The sequence below is a fragment of the Hyaena hyaena genome, unplaced genomic scaffold (assembly GCF_003009895.1).
Source record: "Hyaena hyaena isolate Hyena2069 unplaced genomic scaffold, ASM300989v1 scaffold_630, whole genome shotgun sequence".
NCBI lineage: Eukaryota > Metazoa > Chordata > Mammalia > Carnivora > Hyaenidae > Hyaena > Hyaena hyaena.
The window spans coordinates 290531-316417 of record NW_024081265.1 but is presented as its reverse complement, the minus strand read 5'-3'; the positions used below and the strand labels follow the sequence as shown (position 1 = coordinate 316417).

General features: G+C 36.3%; 1 protein-coding gene across 2 annotated transcripts in view; it reads left to right on the top strand.

Annotated features, from left to right (window-relative positions):
• The window catches only part of LUZP2 (leucine zipper protein 2), a 457455-nt gene that overhangs the window by 333925 nt on the left and 97643 nt on the right, over positions 1-25887 (top strand). For both annotated transcript variants that reach the window (XM_039216414.1, XM_039216415.1), the window contains exon 7: positions 1536-1598. In XM_039216414.1, coding sequence (XP_039072345.1) covers positions 1536-1598 — 63 coding nt within the window. The remainder of the gene's footprint in view (positions 1-1535; positions 1599-25887) is intronic.

Genomic DNA, 25887 nt, shown 5'->3' with positions numbered 1-25887 from the left:
TGGACATTTAATTTTTTTGAGATAAATTCACATGCAATTCATCTCATTTAACTTTGCAGATGGATGGGTTTGGTCAATGTAGATAAAATCAAATATTAAAGATATAGAACATTCCCATCATCTTCAAAGTTTTCTCTTGCTTTTTTGTAATCACCACCACAACCCCCCATCCAATATCAACTCCTAATCTGATTTCTGTCCCTCTCCTTTGGTCTTTTTTACAATGTAATATAAATGGCATTGTACAAAAGATAGCTTCTAATGAGTGGGTTATTTCACACAGTATAATGCTTTGGAAATATGGCCACACTGTTACATGTCTCAGTACTTAATTCATGTTATTAAATTGTTCAACAGTATTATAGCATTTCATGATTGTACCATAAAATGTTTGCTGTTCACCAGTTAATGGGCATGTAGGTCGTTTCCAGCTTTTGATTATTAGGAATAAAGATACTATAAACATTTACGTTTATATTGTAATTTCTCTTGGACAAATACCTAGAAAGCATTGCTATATAATACAGTGTGTGTATGTTTAACTTTATAAGAAACCACCAACTGTTTCCCAAAGTGACTATGCTATTTTACATTCCTCTTCAACTCTTACTATTTTGTCAGTTATCATTTTTTATTTGATGATGACAATCAATTTGTATTTGTGTTCTCCTACTGAGATATCAAAACTTGTCATTTCAGATACACAAAGACAAATACCTGAGGTCCTCATGTTAGAATTTTGAAATTGCATCTGCTCTGGAAAAATAGGAAGGCATGATAATCATCTGTGACTCACCAGATATCTATCCATAGGGTAGTCAACCATGTCTGCTGAGAGAAATGTCCCTATAATAAGGCACTTTTTTATATTTAGCATAGTCCTCTCAAAAAGTGCCTTCTTCTGCAGAGCAAACAGTCATCACCTCAGTATCTTAGCTGCTTTCTTTACTTCCTGTCACATTTGCTTGCTACCCTCCCTTTGGACATACAACAAATTCAAACTTGGTTGTCAATTTAAATTTATCCCTATTTAATCTTAAAAAATAAGTAATTGCAACTAAGCTGTGAAAACTGAGCTCTACGTATACATAGGTATATTTAGCATCTAAAATTGAATTGTTGGACATGCTCTAGTGACTAAAATTCTGTGTGTGTGTGTGCGCGCGTGTGTGTGTGCGTGCGCGTGTGTGTGTGCGTGCGTCCTTTTGGTGGGGAGATACTAGGGAGAGAAACGATAAACTACTTTCTTTAAATATTCCCTTTTAAACAATATGGCACCTATTGTGTGCCAATTTTACTCAAATAAAAAAATTAAATATTAAATGTAAAATAACATTTCTACAAAAAAACATTAAACAATATGGTTCCTTTGCACAGGCTTTGGTTTTTCTCTTCCTGCCTGGACTACCTGGATATCTGACTTCTAAAGCAGAGATTAAGCTTTTGCTTGACTGCAACATTTATTCTAATTTTAATCTTCAAGTTTGAAAACATAAATGAAATTAAGGCACTAATCCATGTTTCTGTTCTTCCAGTCAAAAAAAATCCAAGCCCAGCTGAAGGAGCTTCGTTATGGGAAGAAGGATTTATTATTTAAGGTAAACATCTTTCTCCCTTCCCCCTCCACCAGCCCAATAGATGAACTATAAATTATTTAGCTTACATTTAATTTCTGGGTTTTCATAAGAATTAGTGCAATATTTGACTGCATTGAAGATGTTTTTATTTTCTTGCCTCCTTAATTAATGGAGATAAATGCAGATATCATTTCCTGGGTACATTCTTAATCAAAGGTAGGCATCATTCCAAAATATTTAAAGTCTCTTCATAACCTTCAATTACTTTAATTCAATATTGAGGAATACTGTATTTCAGAATATTTACATTAAAGAGAGCATAGATTAAGTTTCCAGAGATGAGATCCACTAATCTACATTCTTGATTTCCAGAGACCTCTGCATAAATCTCTTTATTACTAAGAGTCTTCATGTTTAATCATTGTTGATTGATTTTCATCAACAATCAGTCAACATCTGTGTATAGATAAACATCTACCACAAACTATGGAATAGTGACCCCCCCCAAAGATATCTACTTGCTAATTCCTGGAAGCTGTGAATATTACTCCTTATGGGAAAGAAGATTTTACAGAGGTGATTAAATTAAGGGTCTTCAGATAGGAAGGTTATTCCAAAACATCCAGGCAAGATCTAAGTGTAATCATGCAAGTCCTTATCGTAGTGAGACAAGAAAGCCTAAGTAAAAAGGTTGTTGTGATCACAGAAGCTGGAGGAGGAAAGACAATGTAAAATATTTCCTTCTTGTAGCCTCTGGAGAAAAACAGCCGTATGAACACCTTGATCTTAGTCCCATAAAATTTAATTCAGACTTCTGACTTTCAGAACTGTATGAGAATAAATTTGTTTTTTTTTTTAAATTTTTTAATGTTTTATTTGTTTTTGAGAGAGAGAGAGCGTGATCAGGAGAGGGTCAGAGAGAGAGGGAGATACAGAATCCGAAGACCGGCTCCAGGCTGTGAGCTGTCAGCACAGAGCCCGATGCGGGGCTCGAACCCACAAGCTGTGAGATCATGACCTGAGCCAAAGTTGGATGCTTTAACCGACTGAGCCACCCAGGTGCCCCAAATTTGTGTTTTTTTAAGCCCCTTAATTCATGGTAGTTTGTTACAGCAGCAAGATGAAACGTAAACAGGTAATTTCTTTGATCTCCCTTGAGCAGGAGGAGCCAAGAGGCAAGTGTCTTTAGTGGTTGTGCTTGTGTGTACATGTGTATTTCCAAATGTAGTAGGATGATGCAATACTAGGCTTTTAGGAGTAGGAATAATAACTTGCTTAATTATCACAATAAATAATAAGTGCAAATTATATCTTGTGTAATATTTTTAAAAAATATTTTCATTACAATGATCAGCCCGATCTACAAATGCTAGGTTTATGTTTAAGAGAGATAGTCTCATTTTATTTAATATTAGAAAAACCTACAATTTTTCCAGTGAAAACAAATGACACATTTCTCTTCCTTAGCCCCTTTACTTTTGGTTCAGAGTCAGGGGAAGGTGTTCCTATTATGTGAACCAATATTTATTAAATACTCATTCCATGGGAAGTATGAATCTGGGCATATCTTCCCATTGGCTCTTACATGAATAGGCTACTTTCCATTTCTTTTACCTCATTTACAACAACATATTTCCTGAACACACAAGAAAAATGTGAATTAATTCTCATTAATGTTTATAGACCCCTGCCTCTCATTACTCTGTTCATTTTATGTGATAAGTAGATAAAAGTATAAATCCAAGGCATTTGTCTATCTGCCTTTAATCTTTCATATTGAGACTCGAGCTCCGAGTATTTTAACTCTTATATTCAGGTTGGCCTTACCTTTTCATAGTCGTCAACAGTAAATAATTGAAATTGGAAAAAAAAAAAAAGTGTGCGTGTCTGTGCATGTGTGTGTGTGTTAATTTGCACAGAAATTTCTAGTTCTCTGTGAATTAGCTTAACTGAATAATATCAGGACTGTAAGAAAACAGATCCAAGATCCCTAGAGCTGACAAGTTTTAGGTAGCAGGTTGAGAAATTTATGTAAAGATAAGTCATGTGAGCTTTTTAAACCTGTTTAATTTAATTTCCCAAATTGAAGAATATTTGGGAGAAGTGATTGAAAAGATCCAATAATTCAGTGATTTACTTCTTCATAATAAACCAGTTGTTGAATATACATTAGTAATGTATCAACTTTCAGAAATTACCAAAATCAGGTTTTGTTGAAAATCTTTATGACTTGAAAATAAGACTTTATTTGTAAGTCTTTGTCTCTTTGAAAGAAGCACTTATATATGAAATCAGGTGAATTGTGTATGACCATGAGGTTGCATAAATTAGAATTCCTTCAGCATATACACTCTAAAGTGCAGTTTATCAGCAAGAGTTTTGTTAAATGAGATAATGAGTCGTCTATAAACATGACACATTTTAGCTTATTCAGTAACTAAGCAATGTCAACAAGGCCAACTGTTTGTATTTTTTCTACCTTTCCATATCATGATCCTCAACCTACTGACTTAGATTCTAAGTTTTGATCCCTCATTGTGTATGATAGTGGTTAAAGATTTATATGCTGCCTTTGTCCAATTTTGTACAAAGTTGAAGAAGAAAAAAGGAAAGGGCAATTGCCCTTCAGTCTCATAATTTTTATAAGAGAGAAGAATTTTTTAAGATGCTTCTGCAAACATGGTCATGTAACCGTGCAAAACAAGTGAGACCTTAGTGTTTTCAGCTTCCATTGTGAAACAATATTCATTCATTCATCTTCATAGCATTCACTCATCTGATTTGCCTACTACTACATCAACAGTGTTCATTTTAGGTCTTACATAAACATATGACGAATGAGTAAATGAATACATACATACATATAGACATGTGTATATACATATGTGCATACAGAAATAGATATGTCATGGTGGTACATAGTAGAAATTCATATATGTAGTCTCAAAGGGCATGTGACTACCTGCACCTTTGAAAATGAACCCACAGAATATCTTTGGTAATAGTTTGCTGAACTCAGAGATGAGTAATAGAGGATTCTGTTTCAAGTAAGTTCCCTGAAAATCTGTTCAATTTTGAATAGATTTGATGGTTTTTATTAAAGATAGACGTTGAAGAAGCAATGAGTGCTGCTGAAACACTTCAAATATATTTTAAAAATAATGGCATGTACTGACAATTGTCAGACATGTTGATAAATTCAATGTTCTTATTAATGTTTGAGAACTGGCTTTTGATTTGGAAGTCTGCCAGAGGTAGTAGTAAACATTCTCTGTTAAAGGAAGAAGTGAGGCCCTACTGACTGTTAGTTACCCAAGGCTTGAGTTCCTTTTTATTCTCTCTGATTCCATTTGGAGATGACGTTCTGTAAAATATATACTCTCTATTTTGCCTTTATATATACAATTATTTAATTTCAAAAGAATTATTTTCTTTTTGTAGAAAAATACTAAAAAATATAAAGTTAAAAAAAACCCTAAAAAAAACCATCACTCAAAACACACAATACTTAGAAATATTTTATATTTCTATTTACTTTTATATTAGGCATATTCTGCCTTATGATTAATATATTTGTTAATATAGAATTTGTTATATATTCTCCTTTTTCATATAATTTTAAAACATAAAACATCCTTTATTTCTTTGTAAAAATCTAAAATGTTTCATATGTGTATGCCAAGTGACTTAACTTTATACATACTTGCGCATCTGTGTATTCATATATGTGTGTGTTGAGATTTAAACTTAAACTATGATGAAAATAGTGTTGTTATTTTTAACTTGAGATATTGTTTTTATCAAACATATATAACTATAAAACAATTCGCTAAAATTATTGAACAATTTCAATGTTATTAACAGTATACTGTTTTTGAGGTTAGAATTTTTTACTTTTTTTGAGGAATACTTGATGAATGTAATCATAAATATTTGAAGTGTACAACATGATTATTTGATATTCATAAACCTGTGGAATGATTACCAAGATCAAGATTATTAACACATTTATCACTTCTGATAATTATGTGTGTGTGTGTTTGTAGTGAGAATGATTTAGATCTGTTAGTAACTTTAAGTTATACAATACCATGCTGTTACATATTATTCTCAGAACTTATTTTTCTTATAAATGCAAATTTCTAAGCTTTGACATCCATCACCCCATTTCCCTTGTCTCCCTTCTGCTGTTTCTCTAAAAATCAGCTTTTTTTTTTTTTTTTTTTTTAAGATTCCACATATAAGTGATACCATCAGTATTTTTCTTTCTCTTAGCTTATGTGGTTGGCTTATTTCATTTAGCCTAATACCATCCAGGTCCACCTATGCTGTCACAAATGCCAAGATTTTCTTCCTTTTTTATGGCTGAATACTGTTCTATTGAGGCTACCACATTTTCTTTATCCATTGATCTACTGAAGGACATTTAGGCTGATTCCATGTCTTAGCTATTGTGAATTATGCTATAATGAACATGGCTATGCAGATATTCTTCATGATACTGATTTAAATTTTTTAGATATATGCACAGAAGTAGGATTACTGTATCATATGGTAGTTTCCTTTATATATTCCTTTGTGTGTGTGTATATATATATATACATATATATGTACATATACGTGTGTATATATATGTTTTTTATAATATATATGTATCTTGTGTGCGTGTGTATATATATATATTTTTGCACAAAATAGTGATTTGACAGTTCTGTATATTACTCAGTGCTCACCATATAAAGGTGCTCATCTTTTCATCTCCAAGACTTACTTATTTTATAACTAGAAGTTTCTTTTTAATTTTTTAAGGAACCAAGATACTGTTTTCTGTAATAGCATACTAATTTACATTCCCATCAACGATGATAAGGATTCCCTTTTCTCCACATCCGTCCCAACATCTGATATCTCTTATCTTTTTGAAAATAACAATACTAACAGGTGTGAGGTGATGTTTCATCATGGTTTTGATTTGCATTACCCTAATGATTGCTGATGTTGAGCTCCTTTTCATATATCTGTTGGCCATTCTGGATATTAACCCCTTATCAGATATATGGGTTTACAAATATTTTCTTCTATTCTGTAGGTTCCTTTTTTCAATTTATTGATTGTTTTCTTTTAGTACAGAAGTTCTTTAGTTTGATGTATTCCTGCTGGTTTATTTGGCTGTTGTTGTCCTTAACTTTTGTCTTCTTATCCAAAAAATCATTGCTAAGACCAATGTCAAGAATCCTTTTCCCAGTGCTTTATGCTAGGAATTATATGGTTGCAGGTCCTAAATTTAAGTCTTTGGTCCATGTCAAGGTAATTTTTATGACTGATAAAAAGACAGGGGACCAGTTTTACTCTTTTGCATGTGCCTGTCTAGTTTTCCCAACATCATTTATTGAGGAGACTATTGTTCCCTCATTGTGTGTGTAAAGCTCTGCGTTGAGAACTAGGGAGTGGTGTTCAGAGCAACAGCAGCAGCAGCACTATCTTGGCACTGACAGGCCAGAACCATGACCTGAGATTCAGGAGTGGGCCCTCAGAGTATCAATCAGGTGGTCCTCAACAAAGACAGGTCAGAGCCAGAACATGGGAACTCAGAAGGCATGGCTAAGAGCAGTGGCAGCTCTGGTCACATTCATGGCAAAGCACCGAGGCATCCCAATCCCAGAATGTGAGATTTGGGGACCCTGAGGGCAAATCTCATGGCACCAACAGCTCCAGCCATGGGGAGGAAATGTAGCAGCAGGGACTCCGGAAGGCTCTATCATTTGGGATCAGCACTAGACAAGACTATGGGAATCCTTGGTAACAAAGGCTACAAACATCCACAGTGGTGAGGCTTGCTGGGGCCCCTCCTGTTCTCTCTTTTCCTGTGGAGTTAAGTTCCTCTATAGAGATTCCTCCTGACACTGAGCTGCTCTGGACTGGGGGAGATGGGGTGACATAGATAAATGCTTCCCTATGTTTTCTATGTGACCATCCTCAGTTTTTGAGTTTCACAGTGTTTGGGCTGCTGCTTCATTGTAGCTCACAGCTGTCCTCTGAGCTATTGTCGTCTGTTTGTAGTTGTTGATTTGTTATTATTGTTGTTTTTATTCGAGAGACAATTGTTGGGATCTCCTAGCCCCCCATCTTGCTGAGGTCACCTCTCCTAAGAAAATTATAAAAGGTGACTCTACCATCTGTACAGTAAGAAAAAAGAAATGTGTTTAATTAAGACTTCTTTAGTTCAGGGTATTCTCATTAAAGAAGCAGGAATAATAAGGAAGTAAATATATTAGTCTGCTCAGGCTGACATAAAAAAATGTCGGGGCGCCTGGGTTGCTCAGTCAGTTGGGTGGCCAACTTTGGCTCAGGTCATGGGTTCAAGCCCCGCGTCAGGCTCTGTGCTGACAGCTAGCTCAGAGTCTGGAGCCTGTTTCAACTTCTGTGTCCCCTCTCTCTCTGAACCCCCCCTGCTCATGCTGTCTCTCCCTCTCTCTCAGAAATAAATAAAAAAACGTTAAATTTTTTTTTTTTTAAATGTCATAAACTGGGTGGCTTAGACAATAGACATTTATTTTCTCAGAGTCTAGAGGCTGGAAAGTCTGAGATCATTCTTGGTTGGCAGCCAGCCAGCTTTTCACTGTGTCCTCATAGGAAGAGTGAGCAACCTCTCTGGTGCCTCTCCTTATAAGGACATTAATCCCACTGGGACAGGATGAGGTCCACACCCTTATCACCTTTTTTAAACTTAATTACCTCCTTCAAGTGAAGTCACATTGGGAGTTAGGCCTTTCACATATGAATTTTAGTGAATTCAGTCCACTGTTGTAATTAAGTCAATAATACCCACAATAAAGCAGTAACAAACTTCGTTGTTCAGAGGTTATAAAAGGAAAATTACTATTTTAATTTGCCGTAAAATGATTACTGGGAGCTTAGACATTTATTTTAAAACGTAAGCCATTTAATTTCATTTCCTCACTTTTGTTTTGGTAATTTCAAAACAATATCTGTAATGCTCCCAGTTACCAGAAATTGAATTTATCAACTTCCCTAGTGAAGTAGGAAATGACAATTTGAGTTTTGTTATCAGATTCTCAAAAGGAAATATTGCTGAGTTTAACCGGAAATTAGATCTGATCTCACTTTCCTGTCCTATAAACTGGGGATTAGATATAGCCTGAATAGAAAGCTTCTTGCACATACGTTTTGGTCATGACAAGTTTCCTTAACTGACTTTCTCCGTGTGGAGATTGACCTATTTTTGCCTTTGTTGAAGGTTTTGTTCAGCCTGTCATTTTGCTAACATTTTGTCTTTAAATCATAAGTATACTATCAATCCTCATTTAATATTGTGCTTATAGTATGTGTATATTTCTGTAAAATAAGGCATGGCATTTTGTTGGTAAATATGTCCAAAATATGTTTTTTAAAAGAATTTTACTGCTTCTATCTAAATGTGTAATCTTGTATCTATAAAACAGAAAATCTCGAGTAATAATAACAACTGGCCTATACTGAACACTATGCACTTTTAAGAGACTTTGCTATGCATTTTTTAAAAATTTCTTGACAGAGAGAGCATGAAAGAGCATGCACATGTGTATGCAAGAGGGGCAGGGTCAAAGGCAGAGATAGGGAGAGAATCTTAAGCAGGCTCAACACTCAGCACTTAGCATGGAGCCTGACTCAGGGCTCAGTCTTATAACTGTAAGATCATGACCTGAGCCAAAATCATGAGTTGGCCACTCAACCAACTGAGCCATTCAGGTGCCCCGCTATGTTTTATATGCATTATCTCATTTACTCCTCAAAACAATTTAGGTCCAATATTGAGGTAGTAGATCTGTGTGTGTATATACATATGCATATATATACATATACATCCATATGATAAGGTGTGTGTGTGTATGTGTGCATCAGTGTACAAAAAGTTAATGGTCTTCACTATTATAGTGTATAACTGAGGAAGGATTCACATCTATCATATATGTTCATATACAGGGTCTGTCAATCTTCTTCCCCTGCCTTTTTTGTTGTTATTGTTTTTCTTTCTCTCTTCCTATGGTTTCCCCTGTGGGTAGCTCTTCATTTGGTCGTGTGTCTACTTTCTTCACTGTATAAAACCTTGTTCATCTTCCTACTGCTTTCTAGTTGTAGCACATATTGAATATTCCATCTTGCTTTGTCCTCTAGTATTTATGACCTCTTTGTCAATGTCCTGACCTAGGTTTCAGATGGGCAGTATTTGGTCCCGATACCTATCCTTTACCCCACATTCTAATATTCCAAGACATTCAAATTGTATATATTCTATTTTTTCATAAAAAGAATTATCACATTAAATTAGATTTCCACTGAGTTATACTACTTTTGTGTTTGTTTCTGTTATTTATTGAATAAAACCAGTTTAATGATAGCATGTGCCATTCAGTGTTTGAAATAAACTGGTAAAGTAATCAAATTACTGCCTTCAAAGGGTTTACAGTCTAGTGATAAAAATAAAGTTATATATATATCTTTTTATTTTAGTGGTCATACAATGTTGCATTAGTTTCAGGTATACAACATAGTTATTCAACTTCCCTATATGTTATGCTGTCCTAACCACAAGTGTAGCTACCATCTGTCACTATACCAAACTTTACAATACCATTGACTATATTCCCTATGCTGTGCCTTTTATTCCCATGACTTATTCATTTCATAATTGGAAGCCTGTATCTGCCACACCACTTCACCCATTTTGCCCACCCCCCACAATCCTCCCCCCCCCCCAACAACCATCAGTTTGTTCTCTGTGTTTGTAGGTTAGATTCTGCTTTTTATTTATTTGTTTCTTTTTTGTCTTTTTGGATTCCATATTTGAGTGAAATTATATAGCATTTGGCTTTCTTGGTCTGATTTATTTTACCTAGCATAATACCCTCTAGTTCTATCCATGTTGTTGCAAATGGCACAATTCCGTCCTTTTTATGGCTGTGTGATGTTCCATTGGGTGTATATGTATGTATATTTACACCACATCTTTCTTATCCATTTGTATACCTATGGACACTTAGGCTGCTTCCATATCTTGGCTACTGTGATTTTTAAAGATCACAAGCGTTGGGTAGTAAAATTGCTAGAGATTTTAACTGTTCACTTAGATTTACAAACTTAATTTCACTTCAGGAAAAAAGCAAGATAGCCTTTTCATTTCATTCTACAAAAATAGGAAACAGGATGAAAATCACTGTGCCTTATATATATTTAACATTTGATACTGTATCCAGTGCTGTTAAGCACATTATCACATCCTCATGACAACCCCTGTCAAACAGAGAAGTTGTGAGATCCATGTAACAATGAGGGAATTGATGCCTTCAGAGGTTTGATAATAAAGGCCACCAAAATATTTACTTAAAAAGCTAATTTCCCGGGGCACCTGCATGGCTCAGTTGGTTAAACGTCCAACTTCAGCTCAGGTCATGAACTCACCGTTCATGAGTTCGAATCCTGTATTGGGCTCTGTGCGGACAGCTCATAGCCTGGAGCCTGCTTTAGATTCTGTGTCTCCCTCTCTCTCTCTCTGTTCCTCAACCCCCTTCTCTTTCTTTCTCTCAAAAATAAATAAAGATTTTAAAAAGTAATAAAATAAAAATCTAGAAAGCAAATTTGTTAACTGATTGAAACCATCATAGTAGATTCACTCATTTATGCGTTCATTCATTTACAATTGGACTTGTTAGAGTATTGTGTCAAGTATATTTGACTTGACAGAGATTTATAGTTATTACATTGATAATTATTTCATAGTATATAATTGTATCATTGTATCAACATGCTGATACTTATTGCAGCAGATTGGTGACAGACCAGATATATCCATTCTCTGAAACTCAGACATCAACATGGCGGGTGTTTTCATTGGTATTTTCTCTAGAAACCAGATGTGCCCAACTTGATATCCCCATGGTTATCTGCTCCTGAAAGCAGGGACATTGTCACATGAATTTCCATGTATGAATACCAGCAAATATCAGATTATTTTCTGAAGATTTGATTCTTCCCTAAGGGAATTTGTGAAGCAGTTGCCCCGTAATTCTTAAACCCCTGTGTAATTTAAGGTAATTTTTGTGCATCTGCCTCTTATTATCTTACATTTCTCTCATTTATGTGCTCAACCATTTTTTAATGAGCAAAAGCATTTTTGGTGCCAGTCATTTGTTACAAGTGTCATGTTATCTCCAGCTAAATGAGCTTTGTCCCTAAAATGTAGGCACCATGCAGAAGAGGTTAGAAGGGTTACTGATTTTACTTTCTTACTTGATTTGACAAACTTCTTAAGGTTTTCAAAACACATTCATTTGTGGTTTAAAATAATTCTACACATCAGTCGGGGCAAGTAATAATATCACTTTATTGTGAGCAGAAAAACAAAGCCTAGAGATATTAAAAGACTTGTCTGAAATCACAAAACTAGGAAGTGGCAGTTTTATTCTAATCCCAGTCTTTGACTCCTCTATATTACATTCTTCCCAGTTATATTCTATTGTGTTTCTTAGGGCTATTTATAGATTATACTTTCAAGAAATATTTTCTAGTACACTGAAATATCTAAAGGGCTGGAAATATAACTTGATGACAAAAAAAAAACCCACAATCACATCTGTTGACAACTAAAACTCAATGCATTTACTTAAAAAAAATAAGCATTTTTCAGTGCAAAAATATGCTGCTTTCAGTTTAGAATTGGCAATTTCTTGGGACAGAAGTTTCTTTTCTGACTCCCTATATTGTGATCCTCCAAACCTGTTTTTAAACAACAGAATAGGACACATGAGAAACTTAATTGACCTCCAGATCAAAACAACTTTTCAGACTTGTTGCATCCGTGCTTAAAACACAAAAGCCAACAAGCCTCACTGATTTTTTTCATGATTTACCTGATGATGGAATAGATAACACAGGTTGTATATAAAAGGACACGTTTCTTATCAGAAGTTGTAACAAATTGAAATTTAGTAAACGTGGAATTTTCTCCAGAAACAGTGGGATTCTTCAATTACTGACTATCACCAAAAGTGCAGGTCTTTTTCAGAAACCAAGTCTAGAGTTTTAAAGTGAATTATCTATGATTGTACAACTTCCATTTGAGTTTCCTGAATTCATGTTCATTCATTTGTTCAAAATTATTGATTGAACCTGTATTACCTATCAGGCACTGATCAAAGTTCTTTCCATTTGAATAAGATGTCTTCATTCTTTAGTGAGGGATTTGAAATCACTGGATGGATTTCAGGGAGGCATTGACTCCTTAGAATTTGCTCATAATTTTCATAGGTTTCCATGTGGAATATTCTTAGAGTGGCGTTCATATAAACTATCAGATTATCAAATGTTTTATGAAAACCCGAAGTTTAACAGTTTAAGGACCATTGGTTTGTATATTGGCCCTTATTTTCTACCATTCTCAGCTGTTACCAGGCACAAATCATGCTAGTTCATTTCTTTCTCTTTGTTTACTTATTAGAAAACTGAGATGTATTATCTGCCAGGTTGGTGGTTATATTAGAAACGATTGTTAGGAAGTGTTTACAACTTTATGTAGTGGTTTTACATTTTACCATTTTAACCAAATTTTACCATTAATTCAGGATTTGAAAAAAAATGTTATGTGACATCTCATAGGAAGACAAAATATTTTAAATGCTTTCAGGCAGCCCTTGTAAATACATTTTAAAATATGCATATCTTTGTGTATCTCCACCTCACACCCTGCGCCTGTTCCATCATTTGCTCACATGTCACAGTGCTCTTTCCCACTGAGCTTGGATCTAGCCTCAAAATCATTCTCATTCCGAGCTTTGAAGCCGATGCTAAAGGTCACAGTTGGTACTTAACATGAACCTATTTGCCATTCCTGAATGAGCTCTAAATAGTGTGCCTGGAGCCAGTCTTCGGTTTCTACAGAGCCACTCTGCAAGATTGCCTCACCATTGTCTTACTGTTGCAGTAAATAATAATTGTTAAATATATTTCAAAGAGAAGTGGTCTTTATGCAAAGGAATGTTAGAGAATAAGGCACGAGTGGGAAACCTTGGGTAAAAAATCGTATTGAAGACAAGATACTTTAGACCAGCCCTGGAACATTTCTCACTTGGTCTGAGAGGGTGGGGGGAGCCTTGGATCGCTGACCTTCTCTCCACCTCTTCTTGTCCTGTTTATCATGTTGCATGTGTGTCTAGGCTTAACAAGCTACCCTTCCACTGAGAGGAACTCCGATCTTCATTACTTTCAGCTGGGGGCACATTCCCTTGCTTGGAGCATATGTAGAACGTGGCACCATCATGAGGCCTTTGGGGGGAATCACTCTCCTTCTGGGACTTGCCTGGAATACTACCATTCCAGACCCAAGCACATCTGCCTGCCCACTGATGCACTGATTTGTTTAGGTCCTAAGTGGTTTTATTTTAGGTATGTTTTACACATGCACGTGTGAGACATCCTCTGTTTCTTCTGCGTACATTGAAAGTTCAACACATTTCTGATCAGAACTCATCTTAGGTTCGAATTTATAGATTAGAAATTATGAAAACAACCAAAAAAAAGAGATTACAGTGTTTTGTAGAGTAAAGTTTGAGTACCCTATAGAAGTACTGCTCAGGGACATACAAACATCCTCAAGTGGCTTTTCGTCTCTAATTAAAATATAGAATAATTACAGTAGTATTTCAGTTCTAAATATACATTCTTTTTAAAATTTTTAATGTTTTATTCATTTTTTGAGAGAGAGAGGCAGACAGACAGAGTATAAGTGAGGGAGCAGAAGAAAACTAGGGAGATAGAGAATCTGAAGCAGGATCCAGGCTCTCAGCTGTCAGCACAGAGCCCCATGCAGGGCTCAAAAATGGTGAGATCATGACCTGACCCAAAGTCAGACACAACCGACTGAGCCACCCAGGCACCTCATCTAAACATACACTGTTATTTTTAATGTAAAATTTTAAAAAAGAACAGTGAAAAAAACATACAGTAATTTCACTCATTACACATTTTTTAAAAAAATTACCTGTGTTCCATATCCTTTGTCCTAATGGTGATGCCAAATGTAATTTGAGAAGACAAGAGCAAGTCATTATTCTTGTTTGGATACTTCTTTTGGCAACATGTTTAGATGTTCCCCTTTGTCATGGCAGGAGATATTTCAGGAGTATATTTGTGAATTCATTTGATTTATTTTATTTCATTTCATTGCTGTTACTCAGTTACTAGGGTGTTTGTTAACCTGTGCATAACAGAAGCCAATTACCACGGAAGGTAATTGCATAGAAAGCTGCAGCAACAGACACAATTTAGAGGAATTTTAAAAAGGAGAGCTCTCCATCAATTTCATAGTTCATCACAGGCATGTACAGCTTCCGAAGGCACCAGCAGAATCTCTAAGTAGTGTATACACTGGGCGTCTTTTACTACAGCAGCACCTCCCCTTCAGTCATTGCCACTAGTATAACTCTTAAAGAGAGATTCCAGGTTATCTTAGCCTCTGCTACTGCCATTTAGACTTAAAAAAACCCATTTAAAAAAATTTTCTTAATGTTTATTTTTGAGAGAGAGAGAGAGAGCATGAGCAGAGGAGGGGCAGAGGGAGACACAGAATCAGAAGCAAGTCCCAGGCTCTGAGTTGTCAGCACAGTGCCTGATGCAGGGCTCGAACTGACAAACTGATCATGACTTGAGCTGAAGTTGGATGCTCAGCCGACTGAGCTACCTAGGCACCCCAACAAACTCCATTTTAGAAACAAATCAGATCAGCATATTGCATATATTTTCACCAGTGTAAGAACCTTCACTTTAGAAGGATCCCATAACACCTCCGATTCCAGTCCCTTGAGAGATACTGGCTAATCTTCCTGAGGGCATAGCCTCTCATGGTAAATGTTTAGTTATAAAGGTTCTCAACATTCTAAGGCAGATTTTTCTTTCTTAGGAAATTCTGACTGTTGGAGAATCCTTTCTCATTTCTGATTATAGCTGATTTTTTGCTTGAAAAATTAATCAGAGATGTGGGTTGCTTTGTTTTTGTGGTGGGGGGATGGTGGTTATGGACAGAGAAGAGAGGGAGAGAGAATCTTAAGCATGGTCCTAAGATCATGACCTGGGCTGAAATCAGAAGTCCTACTCTTAACGGATTGAGCCACCCAGGATCCCCCAGAGATTTGTTTCTTTAATGAATTCATTTTGTTAGTAATTTTTAAAATTTTTAAATTAACATTGAGTGTTAACTGCACATTGGGAATTTTATGTCTCAAACAAACAAAAAATACATAGTTGATTTTTTTTGTATGCCTATCTTATTCCCACAGGGATGCCAGGTTCATATCTATAAAGTAGTGTGTTTTTCCCACAGTCTTCTGTTTTGTTTTTTTCATTCTTTGTCTCTATTTTCCCTTTCTATCCTCTATGCCCCCTCTTGTACACTTCTTCTGAAGGAGAATTTAAGTTCATAATGTAATTGTTTTTCAGTCCTAGATACATTTGTTATCTTAGGCAAAGGTAGAATTCAATTTATTGTTAATAGTAAAATAAACTAGGAAGGTGAGTGGGGTGTATTATTTGAGTAGGCAGTGAAAATCATCTCAGTGCTCTGAAGCCATGCTACTTAGCCAGAAGCCAAAATTTACAGTCACCAACATACGCTTTCCAGTTTTCTTCCCAGTTGTATAATCTCTTCTTTTGTCAAAGTCACAACTAGCATATCTTACCATCCTGCCCTCAATCATTGCTACTTCACCTTTAAAAAGAAGTAAGAAAATTTCCTGAGGCTAAAAATATCCATGTGGGTTATAGTGAAGGATATATAGAAACTCTATGAACATGTTTTGGGTAAAATCTTTTTATATCATTAGTGCTTCTTGTGACAAGTCAGGCAAACCACATGGCACAATTAAGAGGCACAAATTGTGGGACCTAGGAGTGGGGCCATGTCTTTGACATGACATGGTCAAAGAGAAAGGCAAACACTTTTATGGAAGATTGTATTGCAGCTTTGACTAATACCTATGTGAAAGTTACTTATATCAGGCCTAAGCATCATCTCCTGAACATTTGTCCATTTCTTCTTCCTTAGTAAATATACATTGAGATTGTTAAAAATATATATGATCCCCTTAGTCAGGGGATCTAAGTTATTTTTTTCTTATGTTTATTTTATTTTTGAGAGAGAGGGAGCCAGCACCTGCGGAATTAGCAGGGAAGGAGCAGATAGAGAGGGAGACAGAGAATCCCAAGAAGACTCTGTGCTGGCAGGCAGAGACTGACATGGGCTTCAAACCCACAAACCCTGAGATCATGACCTGAGCCAAAATCAAGAGTCAGAAGTTTAAATGACTGAGCCATCCAGGTGCCCCAGGGGGAGTCTGGGTTTTTCACTTACCTGGAAACTGAGCTTAAGGAGTCCTTTAGTCTTACTGGGTATCAACTCCTCTGTCAGTAAACTAGATAGGATTAATACACATATGTCAAATGAGATTATATACTCAAATGAATTCTACATAATATTTTATACACATTTTATTATCAATGAATTGATTTTGAGTTTGATTTTGGTTTTTCTCCAGAGGGAAATTTATTTCTTATGATAATACCAACTCACTTGTTCAGAGTCTAAACAATCATACTTAGTCTCATTGAGAAATTCACCACATATTCTCAACTCAGGCCTTCATACTCAGCAGTCTCTTGGATGTATATAACTACGTTCCAGGCCCCCTTTTTTTTCTCCTTTAAAATATAGAACTGTCTTGAAAGCCAGGGAAAGAGAAGTTCATCCCCTTTATTTTAGGCAAGTGTGTTTATTTTATTTACGTATAAATTAAGGCAAAAGAATCTTCAGAACATTTGGAAGAGAAAATGCCCTTAGTAGCTTTTCAAAAATGAAATTGTTGGAATATATATTTTCCTAATAAATTTTTACAGAAGTTTCTTTATTAAAGAAAAGAAACCAATGTAGAGACCAAGAAATGAATGCAGGTTCTTAACATAATTGTACTTGACCATTGTCTGGAATCAGAGATATAAAAGGTTATATTCTCTTTTTCAACTGTCTTTGAAATAGTATTCATGGAAATAATAGATGAAAATTGTCTTTAATCTTAGATGTATAAGAAGCTTTTGCTATAATAATTTGGTTTCGTGCTTGGTTTTATCTTGGACAAATTTTAAATGCCGATATACTGATAATTTATTCATTAGCAGCTGTAAAATCTTCTAAAATAATATTATTAAAAGTGGATTTTTTGGTTTCAGATTGAGTAGGAACAATGTTAACTAAATATTCCATGACTCCTCCTTTATGTATTAAATTTATTTTTAGTTTAGATATATTGTGGATAACAGTGATCCCATATTTACATTTGAATTTATTTGAGCCCTTTTATTTGCATGCTGCTCAGATTTAAATGTTATGTTAGTCTGCAAAAGTTTGGTCCCAATCAAGCACACTCTTACAGGTTGCCCTTCAACTCTGGCTGTTTTAATTATAGTGCCCTGCTTTCCTAAATAAGGATGATCTGTTGGTGTTTCATGAATTTTAGCACAGGGATCACCTGTGTATCTTGTTAAAAGAATATTCAGATTCAGTACGTCTAGGATGAGATTTGAGATTCTGCATTTCAAACAAGTTCTGAGAGACAGTGCTGACTCTCATGGTCTATGGGCCACACTTTAAGTAAGGTCTTAGGCATTTAATTAATCTGATGTGAAAGTGTTTTCTTTTTCTTTTTAAGTAATCTTTCCACCCATTCTGAGGCTCAAACTCACAACCTCAAGATCAAGAATCATGCTTTACTGACTGAGCCAGCCTGGTGCCCTTGTTTTTCTTCCATTAAGTTTTAAAATTCTCTAGACATTGGGGTGGTGGAAAGAACTAGCATTTGAAATCAGGTAATTAAAGACCCCCTTTAGCTTCAGCCTTTCACGTAACTTACTAGTGTTTCTTTAGTACACAGACCTCCAGGGTATTTGTATTGATCATTTAACATCTCCCCCCAACCTTTTCATTCCACTCATCACAGCTGACATTTTATAGCAGGCAGAGGGAAGTCAGAACTGGATGACAGGTTGTCCTGCTCTCAGTCTAGTAAGGGTGATGAGCTAGTTTACAACTAATTTTAATACAATATGGTAAATGTTTTATAAGGATTAACTGCTCTTCGGAGAGTGGGTCAGTGAGGGGAGGGTCAAAGATCAGTTAACCTATTACCACTACCTTGGGACAAGCTTCATGTAAGAGTGACAATGGATTAGACCTTGAAGGCATTACATCAAATCCTATGCTTGGTAGGGTACCCGGTAAATATTTGTAGAAATGAAGAGAAGAAGAAAGAAAGAGTCTAATGAATCAGTGAGGGCAGTTTGGAGATGTGTTAGTATTAAATAAATCATCATAAGAACTTTCTGAAATGTGTGGTAGATGCAGAGAGAGGCAAGAGAAGTGACTGGAAAGACAAGATTGTCCAAATCAGGAACGGTATTGATGGTGATGGGAATGATTCTTGGAGAAAAGTGTTAATAATGTTATGAACCTTGTTTCTCTCTGTTGGGGAGGAAAGGTTCAAGTTCCTCATGGCTTGTATATGGAAACTCCAACTTGTTCTTCTCCTTCCATGGGTCCTAGGAGTGAGTGTCATGCTGGTCATTCCAGCCAGTGACACATATGCCACCCACAACTTCATAACCATGTATACACTTTTGACTAATCAGCAGACCCACAGATTCTGGTTCTATTTCTGTTCTGTTTGTGTTTTTTGTTTTTTTTCTTTTACTACTTACCAACTTAAATATCTTTTGACTTCAAAGTGAATAAAGGAAAAAAGGAGAAAGGAATGGAAGCTGATGACTTAGCATTATGCTCAGAAAATAGGTCAAAAACAAACACAAAAACCCACATTACAATCTAATACTTTCATATTTATTTTTAATAAGCAATTTAATGAGAGTGGAAGCTGTATTGCTACTTAATGGGGTATACAGTTTTTCTCATTTAAAGTTATCTGCTAGTTTGAAAGGAGAAGTAGACTCAAATATTCTGAGTAATAAAAAACTGAGAGCACTTGGATTGGTCTTGCCTGTGTTAGGCATTCATAAGCCTGTGTTTTATTCACAACTGAGTTCACTGTCTTTATGCTCAAAGTATGGAAAAGACAGAATTGTGGGGCAATTAAAAGAGACTAGATCCAGGCCTCTGTGTTTAATACTGACTGTCAATTTCAGTATGGATTTGAACAAGATAAGTAAATATATATTTCTTTATTTGTCACCTAAACTGAGATTAAATATAGCTTCTAGATCACATAGTTATTTGAAAATGTAATGAGTATATACAGGTAAATTATCAACTTATACTAGTGTTTAGCATGTGTTAATTGCACAAGTAGTAGCTATTATTATTCAACAACAGGAAGTGAAAATTTACTTTCTTTGAATCGTAATAATGGTTTCTAGCAGAAAGAAGCTTAATAAAACACAGGCTCTTCCTACTCTTAAGTGAGTTGCATAACGTCCCTGGGCTATTTTCCAAACTGCAAAGTGGAAATCATCACAACACTGTAGAAATGGTATGTGTACTGATACGAGTTTGTGAATTGGCAACTCAGCAAATGCTGGTTGCCTTCATCTTGCCTTCTGGTTTGTTTTCTGAAACATAGGCAGACCGAAATAGAAGGATAAACTCTTTCCCCGCTTTCTAATGTTGCTCAGAGGCAAGTGTGAGAGAGGATTGAGATGTACTGTTGTATTTAGATAGGAGGTCCGTAAATGGAATCCACAGGGTATCACATTGGGCACAGCATCCTGAATCTTCTCATTACCTCAAGGGAAATGTGGAAAGTCAGTTTCTTTCCAGCATCCATATATATGAAAGGGCTGTGGCACCTGAGGTGTTAGCTATCAATGCAGTATATTTTGTAGCCCTGCCAGGATTTCTCTCATCTCACAGTTGGGTTATTTTTTATACTAATTATAATTTTTTGAAACAGCAGTAGGATTTTTATTCGCCATTTTGTACAATAAATTATAATATTTCTTATTTTGGAGTTTTATCTCTTCAGTCTCTCTGTTGAGGAAAAGTATATTAATCACAAACTCTAATTGCACAAATATGAAAAAGAAAAAGTTAGTCCATAAATCAGAGCTAATCTGATTAGGGTAAGGCAGAAATTAATGCATTCAATAGATGTTTCTCAAACAACTTCTATGTACCAGACACTGTGTTAGATGCAGTTGATGTACCAAAAATAACCTAAATAAAACACTTTCTTCAGGGAGTTCATGTCTACTTCACAATGGTAGATAGACTTTGGGCAATGCCTGACTTCAAAAACGCCATCATTTGTACTCTGTGTTTTTGCTGTCTGACCCCCCACATACTCTTTATACCCACCAGAATAATGCGGGAGATTCTTTCTTGCTTTTCCTTCTGTGGATTCTTTTAAAATCAGTTCTGTTGAAGTTTACTTTGCATTAAAGTAGACTCATCATTTTCGTTGGACATCTTGTTGAATTTTCTCTCCCTCTCTCTCTCTCTCTCTCTCTCTCTCTCTCTCTCTCTCACACTCTCACACACACACACACACACACACACACAATGTAAACTGTCAATATAACCAAGATATACAACCTTGCCAAAATCTTGAAAAAAGAAAAAAGTTACCTTGGGCCCCTTTGCAGCCAGTCCCCCTCCCCTTACTCCAAAACTTTTGCTGTGCCTTTTTTGTGTGTTTGCTTAGCATTTTATAGAATATAAACACTCTGTAAAATATTTTTGAATTTATTCCTGTTGTTGAATGTCAATAATTTATTTCTTGTTAATTTCATTTCATCTAATTTCATTTCATTAAAATGAAATATTTTTAAAAGTTTATTTTTATATAGAGAGAGCATAAGAGAGGCAGAGAGAGAAGGAGAAAAAATTATTTTTCAATCCCACAAACCGTGAGATCCCACAAACTCTGAGATCCCATTATCTGTGCTGAAATCAAGAGTAGGACGTTCAACTGAATGAGCGCCTAGGTGCCCCAGTTGAATACACCACAATTTTTTTCCCTCTATTCTTTACTAATTGATATTTTGCTTATTTCCAGCTTGGAACTATTACAAATAATACTGCTAAGAACATCCACACAGAGATCTTTGTATGGACATATATTTTCATTTTTCATGGATAAACCTTGGAGCAGAATAGTTTGGTCATATAGTATATTTTCTTTTATAAAAAATTGCCAGTTTTTCCCTAAATCATATGTACCATTACATTCCAAGCAATATAAATCAACAAGTGTAAGAGAGCTGTGTGCTCTTTCTGCCATTACTTACTTTGGTCACTCTTAAATTTTACCCTTTCTAGTACATGTGTAATATAGGACATATGGTTATAATTTGCATTGCCCTAAGATTAATGATGTTAAATACTTTTCATCTGCTTTAAAATTTTTTTTATATTTGTATATCTTCTTTATTGAATATTTGCTCAAATGTTTTGCTCTTTTTGAAAAAAGAAAGTTCTAGGGGCTTAGTCAGTTGAGTGACCCACTTTGGCTCAGGACTTGACCTCGTAGTTGGTGAGTTCGAGCCCCACACTGGTCTCACTGCTGTCAGCCTGTCAGTCTAGAGCCCACTTCAGATCCTCTGTCCCCTCTCTCTGCCCCTCTCCTGCTTGCACTCTCTCAAAAACAAATAAGCATTTTTTTTAAAAAAAAGGAAGTTCTATTTTTGTATTGGACTACTTTCTAATAATTGAGTTATAATAGTTTTTTAATATATTTTAGGTATAAGTTCTTTAAGAAATCCATATTTTGCAATTGATGTTTCCTAGTATGTGAGTTGGCTTTTCATTTTTTAACTGTGACTTTCAAAGAGAAAAAATGTGTTTCTTTGTTTTTTTATGAACTCCAAGTTATGTTTCTCTGATATTAGAGATATGAAATATTTGCCTGACCCAGGGTCATAAATGTTTGTCATTGTGCTTTCATTTAGATGTTTTATACTTTTTGGGCTTTATAATTAGGTCTAAGATCTACCTCCGGTTGAGTTTTGTGTAAGGTATGAGTTAGTGGATTGAGAAATTTTTCTTTATTGATATTCAATTCAATTATTTTAGTTTCACTGTTAATGTTAAACAATTAGGGTTAAACACCCTGAGTAGGGCACAGATTTTTATGTCACTTAATTCCTACATAAGAAATCCATATAAAATTACTTTGATTAGATGTATATGGTGATTCTTTGTTCTTACAGTTAGCTCAGCAGTTAAATAATCTGAATCTAGAGTATTAATAACTCAAAAATCAATCCTGGGTTTGCCACTGACTGGAGTGATTTGGGGTAAATTTTTCAACTTTTGGGGTTTTAATTTTTTTTTTAATGTTTATTTTTGAGAGAAAGAGGCAGAGACAGAGTGTATGCAGGGGAGTACAGAAAGAGAGGGAGACATCGAGTCTGAACAAGCTCTGGGCTCTGAGCTGTCAACACAGAGCCTGACGCAGGGCTCAAACCAGTGAACCATGAGATCATGACCTGAGCTAAAGTAATATGCTTAACTGACTGAGCCACCCAGGTGCCCCTCAACTTCTGGGTTCTAACCTCATCTACAAAGTTGGGGGGATTCACAATTTTCAGCAATGCCTAATAGAAAATCCAATGTGTTGTGAGTGGTATGTCTTACTCTCCTCCTCTATTTTCTCCTCCTCCAAATTTTTCATTAGCTCCTTGTTTCTGTCAGGCAAGTGCATTGCCCCATTCCCCTCTACACTGCCCCGGTGCTCTGAGCTCAAGTGGCCGCGCTGCATTTTACTGTAGTTAACTGTGTTTCTGCCCTCTTCTCCCCTAAGACTGAAAGATCCTGTTTTGGGGGACATTCATTTCATACTGACTTATTATTTAAAAATGTACTGAGTGCTACTATCCCATTATTACATATTTCATCTCCATGCCATAGGCAAAAATTAGTGAGGTATGGTTTTTCTATTTAAAAAGTCCACAAATAATAATAGCAACTATTAATTTGAAAGCCTGGTATTGGTTGTGCAATGTGCTAACTCATACATGACCACATATAATCCTCGCAACTCCTTAAGGCAGTGGTTCCCAAACTTGTATGCGCCGTATAATCATGTTAAGGTGTTTGTTTTTTTTCTATATTTCAAAAACCCAGGTGACACCCTAGACCAATTAAATAAAATGTCTCGAGATGGGACAGAGGCATAAGTAGTTTTGTGAAGCTTCCTAGTTAATTTCAACGTGCAGCCAAGCTTGGGAAGCACTGTTTTATGGTCAGTCCTACTGTTATTAACCACAGATTTCAAATGAGGTAACTGTGGCTCTGAGAAATTAAGCATTTCAGTTGCAGGACCCAGGCACACAAACATCATTGGTAGGGTGGCTGGTGATGTGGATGGCAAAGAATGGCACAGGGAATGAAGTAACAAACAGGACAGAGATTATTCACTCTCCAAGGGAAGAGGGTAGCCAGACATCTAGAGAGATATCAACCCCGAGTTTCTGTCAGGCTAGGCCTTTTAAGAGAGTTTGAAGGATATAAGGGGGTTGCAGCTGCACCCCTGGGAATGGGAGTGGGCAGGGAGTCAACTCTCGGCCAGATAGAGCAGGAGGTTCTAGGATTTTAAAGGGGCTCCATCCATGACACCTCTGAGTTTTGGATTGTGGTCATGCTACAGAAGAATATGTTTTGTAGTTGTGGTCTATTTTCCAATGATGGAGGGCACCATGACCTAGAAAAACAAAGAGTTAGGGTCAAGTGCAGACACTTGTGAATTTTGTCTGTAGTTGCGGTTGGTTCTGGGGTCAGGGGGTAGATTTGAATATATTCCTTTCATTTCCTCCTCTCCTTATTTAGAAATACTCTTGGTTAGGAAAATGGGAGAAGGTCATTCTTCCATAACTACTTCCTGCTGAGTAGGGTCATAGAGATGTCCCTACATGGCTGCACAAGAGATTGGAGTGAAGGAGATGTTGGTAGGGGACTGTTCTGAAAGCAAGGCCTTAGGTTTAAGCTTGTTAGGTCCTTACACAACTACCAAGAGCTAAAATGTAATCCCAGATGCAAGAGATTAGATATTTTAACATACAGGACCCCAAAAATAGGGCTGGTCCAATAACCGCCAATGGTCCCAGGAAAGGAGTGAGCTATAAGAACCAAGACCAGATATCTAGTTTCTAGGAAAACCAATTGGTCCCCTCGTTTTTATTTTTTCCTGATTGTCTCTGTTTTGATGATTTTATAAAGTCTGTTTAATATCTTGCCTGACTCAGGGAGCCTGGGTTGCTTAGTCGGTTAAGCGTCCGACTTTCACTTAGGTCATGATCTCGTGGTTCGTGGGTTCGGGCCCCGCGTCAGGCTCTGTGCTGACTGCCATCTCAGAGCCTGGAGACTGTTTCAGAGTCTGTGTCTCCTTCTCTCTCCTACCCTCCCCTGCTCATGGTCTCTCTCTCTCTCCTAGAAATAAATTTTAAAAAAAATTTAAAAGATCTTGCCTGACTCATTTACATAGAAGTAACATTCTTCATGTAGTAAAGCCCAAGTACCCCCGTTGGCAGTTAACAGGTCTAAAGCTCAATAGTTTGGAAGAATAGCTCCTGCCAGGGAATTAATCTGTCTCTGCACTGGTTGGAGTGTGGAAGCTAAGTCTGCTACTTGTTGACTCAAGGAAAGAGTTTCCATGTATGGACAGAATACGCGGAATGAGCTATTTCTCCTGTGCCTAACCCAGTTCCTCAATGAGGAGGGTGAGGATAGACTTAACTCAGCTTTGCACGGGTGGCATGAAAAAGGCTTGAGTGCCTGTTACAGTCTGCTCTAGGGATATGAGCACTGGTGAGTTGGGAAAGTGTAGGTCAGTAATAGTTATATGAGGGTGCAGTATCCTTTCCAGGTAGGGGGTAAGCAGAGATGGGCCTGTGTTCCAGAGAAAGTAGGTGGGAGAGTCAGGCTCCATGCAAGGCAATATGGTGAGTTGTCTAACTCTATTATTTTGAGGGGCATATGATGGATAAATTCCCCCTACCAAAGCTGCTACCAGCGTACTGACTTTGTGAGTGTTAAATATCGTTTTGGTAGAAAAATTAATAGGCCCTTAGTGTGGTTGCATTTCCACTCTATGACATCAGGGCCTTTATAGGATTGACACTTTTGTGTATTTTTGGGTTGGAAGGAGTTGAGGTTGTGTAAAGGCAAGAAATGAGAAATGTCCAGGGCTAGGCAGTCTGTTGTGTCACTAGTGGAAGAGATTGTCCACGTAGCTTTGATTTTGGGTCTTGTGAGTCCAGTTATGTT